This window comes from Thalia democratica, chromosome 1, assembly GCF_965202585.1.
Source record: "Thalia democratica chromosome 1, ktThaDemo2.hap1.1, whole genome shotgun sequence".
Lineage (NCBI taxonomy): Eukaryota > Metazoa > Chordata > Thaliacea > Salpida > Salpidae > Thalia > Thalia democratica.
Genome location: NC_139165.1, coordinates 53,056,942 through 53,074,948, shown reverse-complemented (window position 1 = coordinate 53,074,948; position 18,007 = coordinate 53,056,942). Strand labels below are relative to the sequence as shown.

The window sequence follows — 18,007 nt, the reverse complement described above, 5'->3', positions numbered from 1 at the left end:
TTAACAAATTTGAATATATTTTCTAAGTAATATATAAAATAAAGCTATAATGTGTAGCAAAAGTGTGTATCCTGAATCTACAGTGGTCCTAAGATTGAGACCCAGTGGTCAATAAAAAAATATTTATTTAATTAGTTTCAATTTTGTTTTAAAACTTCAGTTAATTAAAAATTATAAAAATTTTACAATGATTTAAAAATTTTTGCATTCATCTTTTCTGAAAATTATAAACAGAAAAATATATAAATATATTAAAGCTGTAATAATTCTCTTACTGCTTTGTTTGTTTTCAAGATTTAGTTAAGTAATTTTCTCTAATATATTTTTAAATTGTTAATTAAGGTTTGGTTGTTTTTTTTATTTAAAGATAGTGAAAAGAGTAGGTAAAATTTGTTTTATTTTATTTGCTTGCTTGAATTTTTTTTTGTATGTTTATCAGATCAAAGGGAATAACGTAAATTCTGTCATTTAAATGAAATAGTTATTTAACAATTATCTTATGCAAGTAGAATGAAAATATCTTTTGAATTCACAAAAATTATTTCAATAGATGAATGTCTATGACTTACAGTAACAAAACAGTAATTATTAATAAGTATATGGTAATTCTAATTAAAGTTTAAGTGTAAAAATTTTTTACAGCTACAATCAAACAGTTCTAGATAATAGTATGCTTTTGTTTTTTAAACTATGAATAAAAAATCCTCATTTGTTTTTTTTTTTTCATTTCATATGTTATGTTCTTAGAAGACATATATTTTTAATTGAAAATAAATTAAATTAAAATTTGCTTGATTTAGTTTGCTTACATGTAAAATATTTCAGGTTTTATCAATAAACTGTTGGTAAGTACAGCATCACAGTTCACAAAATGAGTGTCTATCCACAACCAGGTAATTGTTAGAGATTTTGTTAGTAGGCTTTTTTTTTGTTCTAATAAACATTTCTTTATCTATCTACAAGCTTATTACAATTATTTTTGTTGTATTTACAACTAAACTCATAATGTTTTTAAAGTTATATACTTATTAAAATTTATATTTTAGTCTAAACTAACTAAACTATACTTACTACACAGTGGGCCCAAATTGTATTTAACTAGAAATAGGAATAAGTTAGTTTGAAATGATTGAAAACATATTTAAAAGTAAAAAGTTTTTATTAAATTATTTATTGTTATACTTGACTATATAACTCAAATTTAGAACTATACTCAGTTTTTTTTTTTTTAATTAAACAAAACACTGTATAAAATTTAGACATTTTTAGATGACTTTTATCAAAGTTGTTGAGCAACTTTACACACTATATATTTTAAAAACATCAACTTATATTAAACTATCACTCTCATAAAAATAAAAGTTTAAATAAACATTTAAATAAAAACAAAACTCTTCTTAAAACTCAAACATTTTTCAAACAACCATAACAAGTTAACATTGGATAGAGTGAAACTAACCAACGCTCATTAATAAACATCAAAATACCAGACATAAAAACAACAACTGTTTGGGTTTTTATAACTCTCTTCTAATAAAATTTTTATTAGTTATAGTTTAGTTATATTAGAAGATACCTTTTATTTGTTCATCCATCAGTTTTATCTTAAAGACTTCTGCAAAGAAATGCACATCTTTTCTTAAATTTATTAAACTAATTAAAAATAGTTTTTTTGAAACAAGTTTTTTTAGAATTTAAGTAGTAGTTTTTTTTTGTATACTGTTTTTTATAAAAATATAGATGTTAAATAAACTAAAAAAAGAGTCAAATTTAATCCAACTATAATGTTCTACTTTATTTATTAAAACAAAATGTTTAAAACAGTAGTATTTAGGGTTCCCATTTCTCTGGATAATCATAACTTTACCTCAAATTGTTGGATTTCTCTGAATAAAATTGAAAAAAAAAACATGAAAAGCACTTGATTTTCTTAGGGTTTTTTTTCTGGTTCCGGACCAAATTTTCAGTATATATATAGTTTTTTGTAATGATTTTTCATATTTTTTTAGTAGTTTAAAATAAAATTAAGCCTTTATAAAACATTTAGAGAATCTATGATATCTTAGCTTAGAAATTTTTATAGCAAATGCTTTTCAAAGTAAAAATTATAGATATTTTATACTTTTTAAAGTGTTGAAAAAAAAAATTTAAGCAAATTATGATGAAGAAATCACATAAAAACCAACTAATAAATTCTAAATAAATGTTATAGATGAATAAGAATAGTAGCTTTAGTCAGGGTTTTCCTAATATTAGTGTTCTTGTGTAAATAATGAAAATAAGTTTTCTCACAACACAAAAGTTTTCTTTGTAATTGCAATTTTACTAAACAATACTGAATTTATCTAAATAAGTTTGTAAAATGATAACTATCACTTGATTTCCCAAAATTCTACTTTTTTGATTTAGGCTTGAACTGTTTTTGATTATAGATATACTTGTCTAAATAGAACTATTTTTTTGATAAAATATAATTATAAGCCTATAGATTTTATAGTAAATCATATAGAATTGTAAATTAGAATAGATTAAAGTAAAAAGTGTATAAGGTTTGTTCTTTTTTTTTCAACTACCAGCATTTTAAAATATTTAAAAACTATGTGTACTAGCAATTCAATTGCAATAATTTAATCAATTAAATTTACTAAGCTTTCACACACTTGCAATTTTGGTATTACTCAATATGTTTAAAGTTTTTTGGCAAGAAATGCAACAAAGTATTTTTTATAATTTTTCCTTTGATGAAAGCTCTAGTTATTAAGCGCAGAACACTTAGAGGACATATTTTTTTTTTACTTCTAGGGTACTCTTCATCAAAAAATTATCTATCATCTTTACAACTCAGTATAGATTTTGACTAAAATAAATAATTGAGCTATTGGTTGAATGTCTAACAGTAAAGTATTAATTGTATATACTTTAACTAGGAACATGATAATAGAAAGTTACCCAGGCTAGACAATACTGATAGCTGTAGTTAACATGTTAAGTTGTTTAAAAAATAAGCTAAATCTACACAGAATTTTGTTTTTCCAAAATTGAATTTTTTTTTGAAAATTATATGTGAATTCTTACTTTGTTTAACAAAGTTGTTAATATAAAAAGACAATATTATTTACTGTTTAGTTTTCATATATATAGCTCTACTTTTTTTAAATATAGTAACAATTTGAATTATAAATCATTTAATTTAATTACATCTGGTTTTTTAAACTAAAAAACTTTATTAAATGTTTTTTTTTGTGTAACAAATGTGGTGTAATTTATATTTATTAATTAAAAGGAAATAAATAAATTAATTTTTATGCCTACATCTATGCTTTTAATACATATTTAATTTATTTTTACTTAAAGGTGATAATTATAATGCATTACCTACTCAACCTAATCAAGTTCTACCTCAAGCTAACTCAAGTTCTCCATACAACCCTATTGAATACAGTAAGTTAAAATATAAATAATATTCATTTTAATTTCATAACAAAATATTTTTAAAATATTTAAGGTAATGCTACTGAACATTTTTTAAACTGATATTTTAAATTATGCTGTTTTAAACAGATCAGTATGGCCCTGCTGGACAAAATGTAGGTATAAATCAAAACTTCACTCCACAGGGATTAAGCCCTCCAAGTATTATGCTTTAATACTAAAAAATTGCACTTTAGGCACTAAATAAGATTTTATATAATTATTTCATTTATAGTTAAGTCATCACCTTATTAGCTATAAGACTTTATGTTTACGTTTATAATTTGAAATTACATCAAAAAATGCTAATACTTTATTTTAGTTTTTAGTTCGTTGTTTTGACAGAAATAAAATCATCAGCATGATTTTGCCATGTTATGTTTTGGCAAAAAAAAAATTAAAAAGTATAAAAACCTTGTTCTAAATTATAAAGCTTTTGACTAACTTGTTTTTTATAAGCAACTCATTATGTATAACTCAATGTTATAAATTTTACATTGTCATTGATTAATTAGTGCATTAAGTGTACTAATTTAATTGGCAGGAACGACTTAAATTCTTTTGAACCAACCTCTCACAAAATAATAAAGTAGTTTTTGAGTCTAATCACTACTTAAAATTTTAATCCTAACTTATTTATATCACAGCAAATTAATTCTTTTTGATTAGTTTTTAATTTAATTTAACGATTTATATGTAGAGCTTAAATCTCTTTTCAATGATAATTTTTTATAACTTACTATATTTTAAGTTTCTACTTGAATTAGAATATAATTGTACTTGTTACTTTTTTAATGGTTATCAAAACACTTAAAGCACTCTAATTAAATAACAATCAAAACCAGTTATTTTACTTACATATAAAGATTAGTTTATATATTTTTTTTTATTAATATATAACTAACATCAACAAAAAACATCGGCAAAAGTCTGCAGAGCATAAGTCCGGACTTTCGTTTGCCGTGAGACAAGCTCAAATTTAACAAAAGGGTTGATCATGCCAATTTGATCATCAGACCACAAGTTTTGGTAAACTGAGACCGGTTTCGTCCTTATTAGGACTCATCAGTCAGTCACAACCGTAAAACCTGCAGTCGTCAATCTACAAACGGTTTATCATGCTTTCACATGAAGCAACCATTTGCTGGCAATGATCAGTGACGTCAGCATAGTCTTTGCCGTGCAACGTTTAAACATTGTCCACTAGGCAAGACATCTGGTACGTTCGTTTTAGTACGATTAACAAAAAACATCGGCGAAAGTCTGCAGAGCAGAAGTCCGGACTTTCGTTTGCCGTGAGACAAGCTCAAGTTTAACAAAAGGGTTAATCATGCCAATTCAATCATCAGATCACAAGTTTTCAACAAAAAACATCGGCGAAAGTCTGCAGAGCAGAAGTCTGGACTTTCGTTTGCCGTGAGACAAGCTCAAGTTTGACAAAAGGGTTGATCATGCCAATTCGATTATCAGACCACAAGTTTATATATGACTAACATTAATACTTTTCATTGATGTCTTATATAGAGAGGCATACTATTCCAGAAAAGTCCCATATTATTTTAAAATTCAATTAGAAATATGAGAAAATTAAAATAAACTTTGGTTACAAATTTTCATACTGATAATTTTTTTTTTTTTAACAAAAGCTAATGTAATGATTTTTTAGGTTACAATGAAAAGCAGTCATTTCCAATTAACAACACTGCAGCTAATCAAGCTCTAAATGTAGATACAGGTAAAGTTTATAACTATAACTTAATAAATTTGAAAAAATATATTTCACCAACATATTTCTGTGTATTTTCTTTCTGTAGAGTAGTTATAATACAATCTTTACGTTAGTTAAGCATTTTATTTACCCTTAAAAAATGAGCATTACGGTTCTAAATACTGCTAAACTGCTTCTACCTAAGGGGTTTAAAACACATTTTGTATACAAATGTAAAAAGTCAATGTTTAGTTCAGTATCTTTAATGACTCTTTGAAATAAAACTGAATATTGAAAAAGGGATTCATTTATAAAAAAAGAAAAAAAATGGTAATTGTAGAAAATAGAAAAAATAATAACTTACAACTTATAGCTAAATATTTACAGAGATTATAATAAATTTAATTAAGTATTTAAAACATAAGTGTAAGGACAAGTTAATCTAACTAATAGGTCATAATAATTTTACAGACTTCATTAAACTAATAACTTACTTAGAAAAGCATATCGTTTTCTAGTAATGTCTTTATTTGTTATTTGCAAATTTTGTTTTAATTTAACATTAAATTACTTTTTTTAAACTTTTTAGACTTTGGTTTTATTACAACAATTTTTAGGTAAAATATTTTTTTTGTTTTTTAAATCATCATAAAACTTAACAAGTTTTTCTTACATTTTAGTTTCAAATACTTGCTTAATGCATGTTTAGTAATGTCTTGAAAAGTGTTTGCGGTAATTTATTTTTATTATTAAAAAAAAAAAAGATGTTAGTTTGTGTAAATATTATTGGATTATATTATGTAAATAACAACACGTTTACATTTTTTTTAAACATATTTACCATGAAGAAAAATTTAACACTTATTTGGTTTGGTTGGTTTTGTAAACATAATTAACTTTGAGAAGTTATAAAATGTTTATTTAGAAAGTGTTGATAATCCTTCTATAATCTATATACTCTATAGCAGTGCTTCTAAACCTTTTTTTAGTGGCGGAACCCTTTTCCAAAGCTCAACTTTTCCGCGGAACCCCTAATTTTAATTTTTCATAAAGTGTTTAATTAAATAAATGTTCCTTTTTAAGTTTCGAAACGCTTCGCGGAACCCCTGAGAGGCGTCGCGGAACCCCATTTCAGAAGCACTGCTCTATAGCATTCAAGACTTGGAAGTATTTTTTTACTATCTAAATTACAGTTATTTTCTGTTTTCTCTACAGTTGGATAAGAAAAATTTATCAGGCTACAAAATATTTTTTAAATAGTGTTTGTTTTGTCTAGTTATATTAGAAAAAGCTAATTATATCATAAAGAAACAGTTCTTACACGTTGTTTATACACTGAGACTATCAAAACGTTAAAGTAATAATGTTATTTATAATAATTTTTATTTTTCAGTAAATTAATGTGCAAAGCTTTTAAAAGGTTGAAAGTCACTACTTTTCTGTTCCTTAATACTCTTTTAAAATTGTACAAACGTCATTCGATATAACTTGCTTCACAAAAGCTATTTAACTGTTAAATACATTTTAAAGCTAGGATAATGTACTTTCCCAACAACTCTTAATAGTGTTCTAGACGTAAATATTTTACCAATTTTAATAAATTTTAGAATTGAATATAAACAGTTTCTTATTAACTGAACAATTCTTGAATTCTTTTTAATAAACATAAATTCAAAATGAAAGCACATTTTTATGCCCTGCTACCTTTGTCTAATTCAAATTCGTAAGATGGATTGTAATTAGTATATCTACCAACTTTTGTCTATAAATGTTTTTATTTAGTAGTATTCTGAACTGTTTAAATTTATCAGATAACAACTCTGGAAACCGTGACACAGTATTTTGATTAAATTTATTTTCATACTGCAATATTATAAATTCAAGTAGTAACTTATATCTTCTTTATGAAAATATAACTTTAATATCTGTTGTTTTCCAATTTTACAAGAGCATTTAAAAACCTAGTTCATTACCACTTTTTTTCCACTAAGTTTTATTAACTTGTTCTTTATAAAAAAAAAAAAAAGCAACATATGTTCCCTTTTCTCTTAAAACAAAACAATCATCAATATATCTAAAATACTACAACTTACACTTACTAGAGATGACTACTTAGTTTCTAAAAAACTCATAAAAATATTATCCAAGTAGTTGACCCTAAGGATAATCCCATGGCTATACTTTCATATTGAAATACATTTGTTAGTTGACAAAAAACTGTACACCACTAGTTGATGATTTTAATATTTTTCTGAAATATTTCTTCCTCATTAAAAATTTTTCTATTTTTTACAGCATGTCAACTCAGATTTCAATTACAATCAATCTTAGGAATCTGAATAAAATAAAGGTGACAGGACTTAAAAATGTAATAAAATTTAAAGTTACTGCAGTATATTCAGATACTTCCAGTAAATCTTTTCTTAAAGTATAACCAAAACTTGCTCAAAAAATTATTTCTTCCATTCTAATTTTTTACCTTTAGTTTGTTTGATATTACTAGATGACAGCAAAACCACATCCTAAATTTTTTAAATATATTGTTAATAGTTTTTTTTAAACAAGATAGATGGTCCTTAATGGCTATAAGTTGGATTATGTCCTTTTTAGCACTTTAAGTTTTAAATAGAGAAACAGAGATTTTTAATGATCTAGTTGCTTTTTTTTATTAAAATTATAATGAACTCCAAAGAAGTTGTTTTGTTCGGGGAATCGTTCAGTTCCATACCGCGATCATTTCCCATCCGATATCAAATCCGAGAACCGCTTACTGATCAAGGGTTAGGGGTAACAGTTGTAGCAAAAATAAAAATTATATAAATAAATAAAAAACAAAATTAAAATTAAATAATGAAAATAAAAAAAGTACTGGTTGAAATTGTGCGGGTGGGGATTGTTAGAATACGGGTTAGGTGTCAAAAATGCACTAATCGACACTTTTGCATAGCGTCACTGTTGCAAAAATGGTAACTTGTGCAAAAGTGACTTCGTGATTTTATTATTTCTTTAAGTTTTTTAGTACTTCACAAACGAGCTTGATACTTTTTTAAGATAACACTGCTTATTAAGAAACTCCAACTTTTTGAGACTGAAATTTCAGTAAAGTGTTTTAAATAAACAGTTAAAAGTTTTAAAGTTTTTACAAATCAATTTGACACTAAAATATAAATTTTATTTTACGCAGAACCAACAGCACCTTCTGAGGAAATCATCAATGTGGTAGGATATGAATCTGTTGCAGATATAGGTTTGATATTTTTTAGTGATAACATTTCAATTTTGTTTTCATTAGCTATTAAGTTGAAAACAATCTTATTAACTGATTGTTTGGTTGTTGAAGAATATTTTTAAAACGTTCGAGACGTTTTTTATGTCACAAAAACTTTACCATTTCAAGCCTATAAAATAAATAACACAACGAACTATGTTTTTTTATTTGCTAGTAAATTTAAGGGAAGGTATCCAAGCTTTTACAGAATGTCTCTTTACTCATGAACAGGCGGCTCTTAAGCGAATTTGCAAAATGTATTAAGATTGAACTTCTATTTCAAAAATAGTATATCGTGCAAAAAAAGATTAGCTTGAAACTCATAGGTGTTCTAGTTTTTGAGTTATTGAAAACATTTTTAGTTTGTGTATTTTAAATAGTTGTTTAAACAGATGGTGGCTGCCCACCTCCTAGTTATGAGCCTGGAAATGCTGAAAAGGCTGAATACCATGCAACTAGAAATTTGTAAGAATTGATTTTTTCTGTTAGATTACGATCATTTTTTATACGACCATAATCATTCAATAAAACACACTTTTAAGAAGTTAATTGTTTGTATCATTAAAAATTTACTATCCTTTCTGTGACCACATTCGTTTTATTATATGTTTAATGATTAAGTCTTTTTTTTATATACTTTTTGAATATTTTTTTAGTTAGAAATATTAGTGCATTAACTTTTAAAAATATGTTTTTCTTTATATTTTTTGGTTCTAGTACAACTTTGTTCTGATATATTATTCCTCATTTGATGATTTATATTCTATAATTTATATTAACATTTATTTGTTTAAAACTTGTATCGTATACAATTTCAAACTATTTTTTTTTTACCTTTAGTGAACTTTTCGAAGTCACAAATGTTTTCTAAAGAACATGTTGTGGATTTTTTTATTAAAAACTATGTTTGTAAAACTAACACAATTTAATTAAACAGTGAAATAAGTGAAGATGAAGCTAGGGAATGTCTAGTTGACTACGTGTCTAAAAAGTGTTGCTACGGAAAATCTGCGGCTAAAAAGATGAAAATGAAAGATATAATTAGTTCATCCGCATTACATGTTTGTTACTATTATAAATGCATTTTATTTTAATTTTTCTAAATTTCTTAAAAACGTTATATTAAATGGTTTTAATTTCAATTGCCAATAGATATAGATTTTGTTTATAGTTTGTTAAAAATATGGTTTTTTCCTTCTTAATATTGCCGTTTTTCAAAATATACTTACTTGGCTTTTTCGTTTAAACATCTGTGCCTAACATTATTTAAATATTTCATTGTTTGATTTAGTATTTTAATATAGTATACTTTGGAAACTTTTATGGAAATTCGTACAACAAAATGGGCTAGATCACCCTACTTCGGTTTTTTTATTTGTTTTGTTATTTAAAATAAAATAAGTTGTTTCAAAGATTTAAAAAACTATTTATTATAATCTTATACACACTTTATATGTTTCATTTTTTCTATTTACAGGGTTGCTAAAATATCTAGAAATACCTAGAGTTTTGACAATTTAGGGAAAAAAAAACTAGAATTTGAGTAATTGAAAAAAACCTGGAATTTTAAACAAAAATCACCTGGAATTTTAAATAGTTTTAAATGTAAAACAGCGAAACTTAGACTAGGTATGAAAAATCTAACATATAAACGATTTTTGTAATGTATTATTTTGATAATTTTATTTTAAAACACATTTAAAGTATCACTACAGTATCTTTTTGGTATTTTTATAACATTTAAGGCCTAAAATTTAATTTTATACATAAAACAGACTAAAAAACTTGTATTTAAAATAAAATTTTACATACAATAAAGTTTTTAGGAAGACTACCTTCAAACAATTCATTCTTTCAAAAAACGAGAAGATATTTAGAAAATCTGTAAAAAAAAATCTATAGCAACCCTGTATTTATATGGAATTAGTTAGTAAATTGATTAATTCAAAGTGATCTATCATAGTTTAATTATTATTCTAAAAATTAACTGTATTCTAATTAAGTTGTGTTACTGTAGAGTTCACTCAAATCGAGTAATTTTTAACCATGATTTTTTGACATAAATATTGATTAACATTTTTCAATTAAATACTTTATTAAGTTTAATGATAAAAAGTAATGTAGGAGGTCTAGTTGACGGTCCGGAAAATGGCATTGCACCTGGTCCGTGGCAAATTGACCAGCAATGTTCAGAAGGATTTTTCAAAAACCAGACTTACGAAATAGAAGTGCCTCACACTGCGCATGTGCAGGTTTGTTAGTAAAACATTTGATTGATAAAATATCTTATTTTTACGACTTTTGTAACACTGCTACTGTATTTTGATAAAAATGTGGAAAGTACTAGAGTTGTTATAAAGTCCATTTGTTTCTTACTTTATAAAAACGAGAATATTCTGTAAACGAGAAAATATCTTATGTGCATAACTGATAGTTCACTTATTTTAAATAAAATAAAATTATAGTTTTATACGCATTATACCTTTTTACATTCTATCATAGTATTTACAATGAGTTTAATATAAGGCATACTAAATAATTAAATTAAAGCAAGCTTATTTTATCAAATACCCTAAAGCAGCGATTCTTAACCTGGGGTAGTTTTACCCCTGGGGTTAAATTCCCTTGTTTTAGAGGGTAAATTTTTTTTATTAGTAGTAATGTAAATTAATGTTTATTAATTGTTTTTTTTATTTATATGTTAGTATTAAAATGTATTTTTTAAGTTAAACAAAGTCTTTAAATTGTACAATTTTTTATATACAGTGAGCTTAAAGTTCAAAAAATCTAGTTTTTTTTCCTCAAAATTAAACACTGTTTTGTACATTGGGGGTAAATTTGGTAACTATCTTCCAAAAAGGGGTAAAACAAGAAAAAAAGGTTAAGAAACGCTGCCCTAAAAGCTAGTTCATTGTTTTCAATTATTTGCTGTATAGGTACTGTTTTAATGAAGTTTAATTAATGTTTGTAGAGTAATATTTGGTTTCACAACATTTTTTAAAAGAATATTTTTGATACTAAGTGCAAGTAAAATAAAGTTTTTATTGAAATGCCTATATACAACAGGTGTGCTTTAATTGCATGGGGGTTGGGTATAAAACTTGCACCAGATGTTATGGTTCGGGTCATGTCAGTTGCACGTTTTGTCATGGCAGAGGAAGGAGAAGTGATGGCAGCGATTGTACCTTTTGTCGAAACGGTCAAAAAAGGTTCGTGTTCATTAAAACATTGTTAAAGTTGTCTTTTTTTATTTTCAGTAAATTATTTATGAATTATTTATTGCTATGTCAAGTAACTTTAAAATGCCAATCAGTTAATGAAAACTTATCAGACATTTAAGTAAGCATATTTTTAAACAGTTTAAATAATATGTACTTTATAATATTAGTTACTACATTAAGATCTAAGCTATATCTTTAACTTATTACCAATATTAACATATAGTTGTACGACTTGCCACGGTAAAGGAAGGGTAAGGTGCCCTGTCTGCCAATCTGCTGGTAAACTGAAAAAGTTTATTCAACTTACTGTTGCATTGTTGGTTTTTTTTTTACATCACACTATTTTTTATGATAAGTAGATAATCTTGTACAAAAGGTTTTGTTAATATTTTTATGTGTTTCGGTTTTATCGTTTAGATATTTTGGTTAAGTATTATTAAAGCTTATTTTTAAATGAAATAAACCACCTTGCTATTGAACTGTATTTCTTTAAATTATGTTATTTAATACATAAAGTATTTAAGTAAAACGTTAACAGAATTAATGTTAGTTACTATAAACTACAAAAATGAATTTTTAGCTTAAAAGTTGTAACTCAGGTGACTAAAATTTTTTTAACTAAAATTTGTAAACAGAAAAAGAACAAGAATGACATATAAGCATGTATAACTACTTTTTTTAAGTCTGAATTTTTTATTTTGTAAAAACTTTTAGAATTTAGCCAATATAAGTTTTACCATTTTGTAAATTTAGTCACACTATGTTGACCTTAGACTGAATATTTTATGATAAAAATAGTTTTTATAGACTTAATTAACTATCTATAGAACCAAAAACTTTTTTGATTGTTACCCATTAACTAAGGCTAGTATTGCTGCTTTAAAAAGTGACAACTTTGGTTTAGACTTTATCTTTTTTTTTTATAATTTTTACTTTTTTTTGTCATGCATAATGTAAAGATACCCTTTTAAAATCGAATTAGTGAGTAGAGTAGTTTTTTTTAATTCGCAGACATACTTTTGAACATATTTATAAAAGAAATTAAAAACAAAGTTTTCTTTGTTTTTAAAATTGTTTCAACACTATAAAAAACATTGACATCAAATAAAATAAAAAACTGTGTATAAAATTTAGTAGTAATAGAAATAAAATATTTCAATTGCATTTATAAATTAATTAATTTTTTTTTTAGCAATAATAATGTGGTACGTATATCATTTCTAAACATTTAATTCTGAAATATAAAAATACAACTTAATTAAAAACAGTAAGAATTATGAGCTGTCGCATGTAATCGAGGGTACAGATTTGCCTGACAAAAAAATAGAAGATGTCAGTGGAGAGGTTGTTTTCGAACAAACTTCATTTTACGTGAGTCGTTATTCTCAGTCATGTTGTTTTTGTTTCTTCGAGCAAGGAGTACTTAAACCATTTATTTTCAATTTTGCTTTGATTTTGTTTGAATTTAGATTTTTACTACCGAATTTACATGTACTGGTTAAGGTGGCACCAGTTAGTGGCTATCCTAACAATGAGATCGATGAAAAGTCACGTGATTTTGTTCAGATGCACAGCAGGCTGGCTATGGATGTTCAAGGAAGGCAGCTTCAACAAGTTAGTTTTAAATTGTACTTTCTTAAAACATTCCAATTTAAAGTAATAATTGTTGTATGTTTGAGGTATCTACTGAAATAAGTGAAGTATAAAATAGTTTTTTTTTTACTTTTTTAGCAACTAACATGATTTTTTTATTTTATATTTTTTAAGTTTTTTTAATCTTGAAAAAAAAAATACGAACATATAAAATGCATTAGATATAGAATTTAAAAGATATCTCTAACAGTGAATAAGTACAGAATAAATTTCAAGGCAATTTAAATTTTTGGTTTACGATTTTTACCATAGAAGATAGTAAAAAAATAGTAAAATCTTTGATAATTGGATATATAATATTTTATATTCTCGTTAAAACGTTTTATATTTTTAGAGTATAAGTAATATAACTTTGAACTATTTTAGATGCCAAAAAATATTAATTAATGTTTATGGTGATTTTTTGCTATTAAGTTTTAAAAATACAATTTGTTAAATCAAAACTCCGTTTATTTTTTACTTATTTTAGTAAAATAGCGTAAAAATATTTTAAAGCAAAAACTAAAGTTGTATGCCTAATATTTTAACTTGAGTATTATATAACAAAATCTTTTAAAATAGGATTTAATTTACTTGATGAGAACAAACTAAAAATTTATTTACGTCTAATATGTAAGTTAACTCTCTTTAAAACTTTATAATTTTTTACCACCTGAATAGTATACTAGTTTAGCTTAATTAGTTGATTTAAGATAAAAAAACAAGTATTATTTTATATCGTTATTTCATTTTCTAACTTAATTTTTTTGTGTTTTATAGTATAGCCTTAAACTTCTTGTTTTAAAATTGTAAAATATTATACTTATTAAGAAATTTATAGGAATATGTTTTTAGCTTTAAATTGCTAAGGTTCTTTCAGCTTCATTCATTATTGCATCATCAGTATTTTGTGTGTAACTAACAAAATATATTAGTAATTTTTAGCCACTAAAAAAAGTAGTCATTTCAGTGGTTCAAAAACCTACAAGTTTGCTTTTATAATTTTCTAATATTTATTTTTGTAAAATTAATGAACAAGCTTGAAAATTTAAAGTAATCTTTTATTTTAAATTTTATTAGCGTCAAAAGTTGCAATGCGTGCCGGTTTTTGAGTGTGAATTCAAATGGAAGGACGATAAAGGAAGGTTTGTATTTTTAATATAAGGCCATAGGGGGGGTCCAACATTTTTTTTTACTAAAATTAACTTTGGCTTTTATGTGAAAGCTTAAAGTACAAACTATAAGCCAGTTTTTATAGAATTCAAAAATGTCATTTAACTTTTGAGATATTTAACTTTTTGTAAAAATTTTCCAACATAAACGTATGGACCGCAAATTTTTCGGGGTCAATTTTCTCGGAAATTTTAAAATTCACTAAAAACCTATCTCCTCCTTCATTTTTTGACCTAGAGACTTCAAATTTTCAGGAAATATTCCTTTTAATATTTTGAAGAATCTGAATGTTGGAATTTTCGAAATTTTGAAAAATAAAAATTTTATCCACAAAAAACTAAAAAAAAGGGTAGTTTTTTGACAATATTTTTTTTTTTACTCAAAATTTAAAAAAATCCTACAATCGATCTCTTTAAAGTTTAATGAAACACATTCTGTAAAAATTTGAGAAAGATTACTCAAAAAATGAAGGAGGAGATAGATTTTTAGTGAAATAGTCTTTTTTCGCATTTTTAGTTTTCGCCTTCCAAAAGGAACCTATTGAACGTCCTTTCTTTGATCGCTTATATCTCAAAAGTTACTTTGAGTTTTTTTAAGCGGTTAAAAGTGTCTGATAGCTCAGATTAAATTCTACAAAGTAAGATCAAGTTGTAAAAAACAAAGTGGACCCCCCCCCCTATGGCCATAATTAAAAAGCCCTAAATTTATAGTTTTTACTATAATATAAAAAAATATTTTTCAGTTTCTAAAAAAATCAAAAACTTTTTTGCATTCTTACTAAAAATGATGTTCTTAAAAAAAATTTACTAAAAATGTTCAAAAAATCACTATACTAGAAAAACGTAAAGTATTTATTTATACTCTGTTAAGAATCAGAAACGTTTTATATAATTAGTCACATGCTGATTATCTCGTTTTATTTTAGTCATTAAGAGGCTAATTGCTAGAATTTTTTTTTAGTTTTTTTACATTTAAAAAAACTTTTACTTAAATGTAATCTTAAATAATACAGTTTCTACTGAAAAAAATTATAAACAGTTTTTATAATAAAACATATTTTATTGGACTTCTTTATTTTTTAAGCTAATGAATTTTATAGATTAATACAATTTAAAAGGCATCTCTAATTTTACTTTAATTTTAACAAACTTGTTTCGCTCTTAATTTTTTTTTTGATATTGCTTTTTTTCACACATTTAAATTTAATAACTATAATTTTGTTTTGATTTGACTATAGATTACTATTTATTACTTATATGATTAATCTTGATACGTAAAAAACATTTAAAAAGGTTTTGGGTATATGGACTTGAACAGGAAGTTTTTACAGAAGATTATCCACAGACTTGCTGCTGGGGGTGCAATGTAATGTAATTCATGACATTTATAAAACTTAAAATATTAATTCCAGTTTTACCTAATTTCCGATTAAAATTTACCTTTAGTTTTGTTTACTTTCATTTGTTAAATAATCTAGTTTTCAGAAATTAACTAACTGTTCATGATTTTTTGTGACTTGGTTTAATTTAAGAAAAAATACTGTTTTATAGATAAAGTTTTCAGTCGATCAAAAGTTATTGTTTTTGCCACTGAATCAAGTATGAAAGTAGTGTTATATGTAGAATTTTTCATTGTCTTTTTTATTAATTTTGCATGTGTTTGTTTTCCCTCACTACTCACTTTTTTCAACTCACTTCTAATTTAAAATTCTGCCTTCATAGTAAGCGCCCGTTTTAAACTAAACTTATTTAAAATTAACTGCCTTATATTGTGTCTGTCTATAGTTTAAAGCAAATCAAAATTTGACTTATTCTAAAATTCAAAAGTGCTAGTAAATATCACAAGGTCTTTTAGTTATCATTGGATGTTGTACAGTTGTTAACGGTTTATATTTCTCGCTGGTGATTTCTACAAATTTTGACTAGAAAACTATCTTTATTGATTGTTTTTTATCTATTAAAGCTTTATACAAGTCTAGCAATTTATATAAAGTCTAAGTTTTAATTGTTAATTTTTATTAAATTTTGTGTTAAAATAAATGTGTTTTATTATATTTTACTAATTTTATTAAATTTAGTAAAACTCCATTTAAAAAAAACACAACTATATTTTTATTTTAAAGCTACTTTGAAATAATAAAGTTACAAATAGTAATTGTTTTGCAGAAATTAATAAGTACTTTCAATTCTGTAGTAGACTATTTATACATACTCAGTTGTTCTTTGTTTTTTACATATAGTTGATGACTAAAGCTACTTATGGGTATTTTAAATAGTATCTTTCTGGCGGCACAGTAAGCTGAAATAGCGCTGAACTGGAAATGGAAAGTACAAGTTCGATACTTGTAAATCTTTTCCAGTTGAATTTTAATGTAAACCTAGATTATATAAATTTGTTTTTCTTAACTAGTTTTAAATTATTTCCTTTTAGATTTTCAAAGTATTAGCTTCCTAAAATGTTTTTGCATATCTTAAGATGTTTATACTTTTAATGTTTATGCATTTTGAATGGTAAAATATAGGTTTATTTAAACTTCAAAATGAGGTAGTTTGAATTAGTAGTTTAAATTTTTGTGTTCTAACAGATAGCAGTTGTTTAGTAGATGTATATTATAAAGTTTTTTTATTAGATAAGAAACGTTTATCTGTGAGCCATGGTACTATTATTAAAATCTACTTAATTACATTTTTTTATTGATTCTTACATTTATTTGTCCACGCGAGCCTTTTTTAGTCTTTAGGTTTACTAGGTTACTGATTATAAAAAGAGCAAAAAATTGTTTGTTTTTTTTCTATGTAGCTAGTTGTCTTAACTAAAAATTATTGCTCAATTTACTGGAATGTAAAGAGCTTATTTAAATACTAATATTAGTGCAAATTTATGTATTTATTTCACCAGGTTTCAGTGGCATAAAAACTACATGACAAGGTCGTAATTTTTTTGCCACCGAAATCTGGTGTTGAGTAAAACATTTAAATTTGCACTAATATTATTTTGTTTTTTGCTTTAAAGTATCGATTGAATTACTAATTAATCTTAAAAAACAAAGCTTTGATTTTTTTTTTAACTATTACATGTTCAAATCAAATGTTTTTATGTCAAGTTAAATTCAAAAAATTTTTTTTTTTGTTTACGGGTAGTTTTTTTAATTTAAAAAATGTCTAAATTTGATATGAAAAATCACCTCGCCTAACCGGAATAACCTCATTTAAATACGAAATAAAGTTTAGAGTTATAAACTTATATTTTATTCTCTCGAGACTTTGTTATACAAACTAAGTTTTGGTCATAGACCTCCTCAGTGCTTATACAAAACCTTATTCAAATTTATATTAAATTTACAAATACTGTAGCCCGGGAAAAACGTTTTCATTTTAACATGGCTCGTATTTTTTAAAGAAATTCGTCCCATTATTTATAAAACGCTACAAAACCATTCTTTTAAAAATAAGAATTGATACTTCTTCAAATAATGACATTATAAAAAAAAAAAGGTGAACAATTTTCTAATTAAACTGCTACAAAACACCCTAA

General features: G+C 24.8%; 1 protein-coding gene across 2 annotated transcripts; it reads left to right on the top strand.

Annotated features, from left to right (window-relative positions):
* Positions 1 to 749: 749 nt before the first annotated feature.
* On the top strand, positions 750 to 16,450 carry LOC145829215 (protein SSUH2 homolog). 2 transcript variants are annotated; one of them, XM_082936955.1, is made up of 15 exons: positions 750 to 893; positions 3,355 to 3,441; positions 3,562 to 3,633; positions 5,138 to 5,206; positions 8,364 to 8,426; positions 8,840 to 8,912; positions 9,385 to 9,508; positions 9,752 to 9,812; positions 10,572 to 10,699; positions 11,514 to 11,656; positions 11,892 to 11,984; positions 12,937 to 13,039; positions 13,172 to 13,282; positions 14,381 to 14,445; positions 15,766 to 16,450. In XM_082936955.1, exons 1-15 carry the CDS (start codon positions 872 to 874, stop codon positions 15,845 to 15,847), a joined length of 1,296 nt encoding a protein of 431 aa, XP_082793081.1. In that variant the 5' UTR covers positions 750 to 871; the 3' UTR covers positions 15,848 to 16,450. The 2 variants fall into 2 exon arrangements, with proteins under 2 accessions (XP_082793081.1, XP_082793089.1); XM_082936963.1 differs by lacking the exon at positions 3,562 to 3,633.
* The last annotated feature ends 1,557 nt before the right edge of the window (positions 16,451 to 18,007 follow it).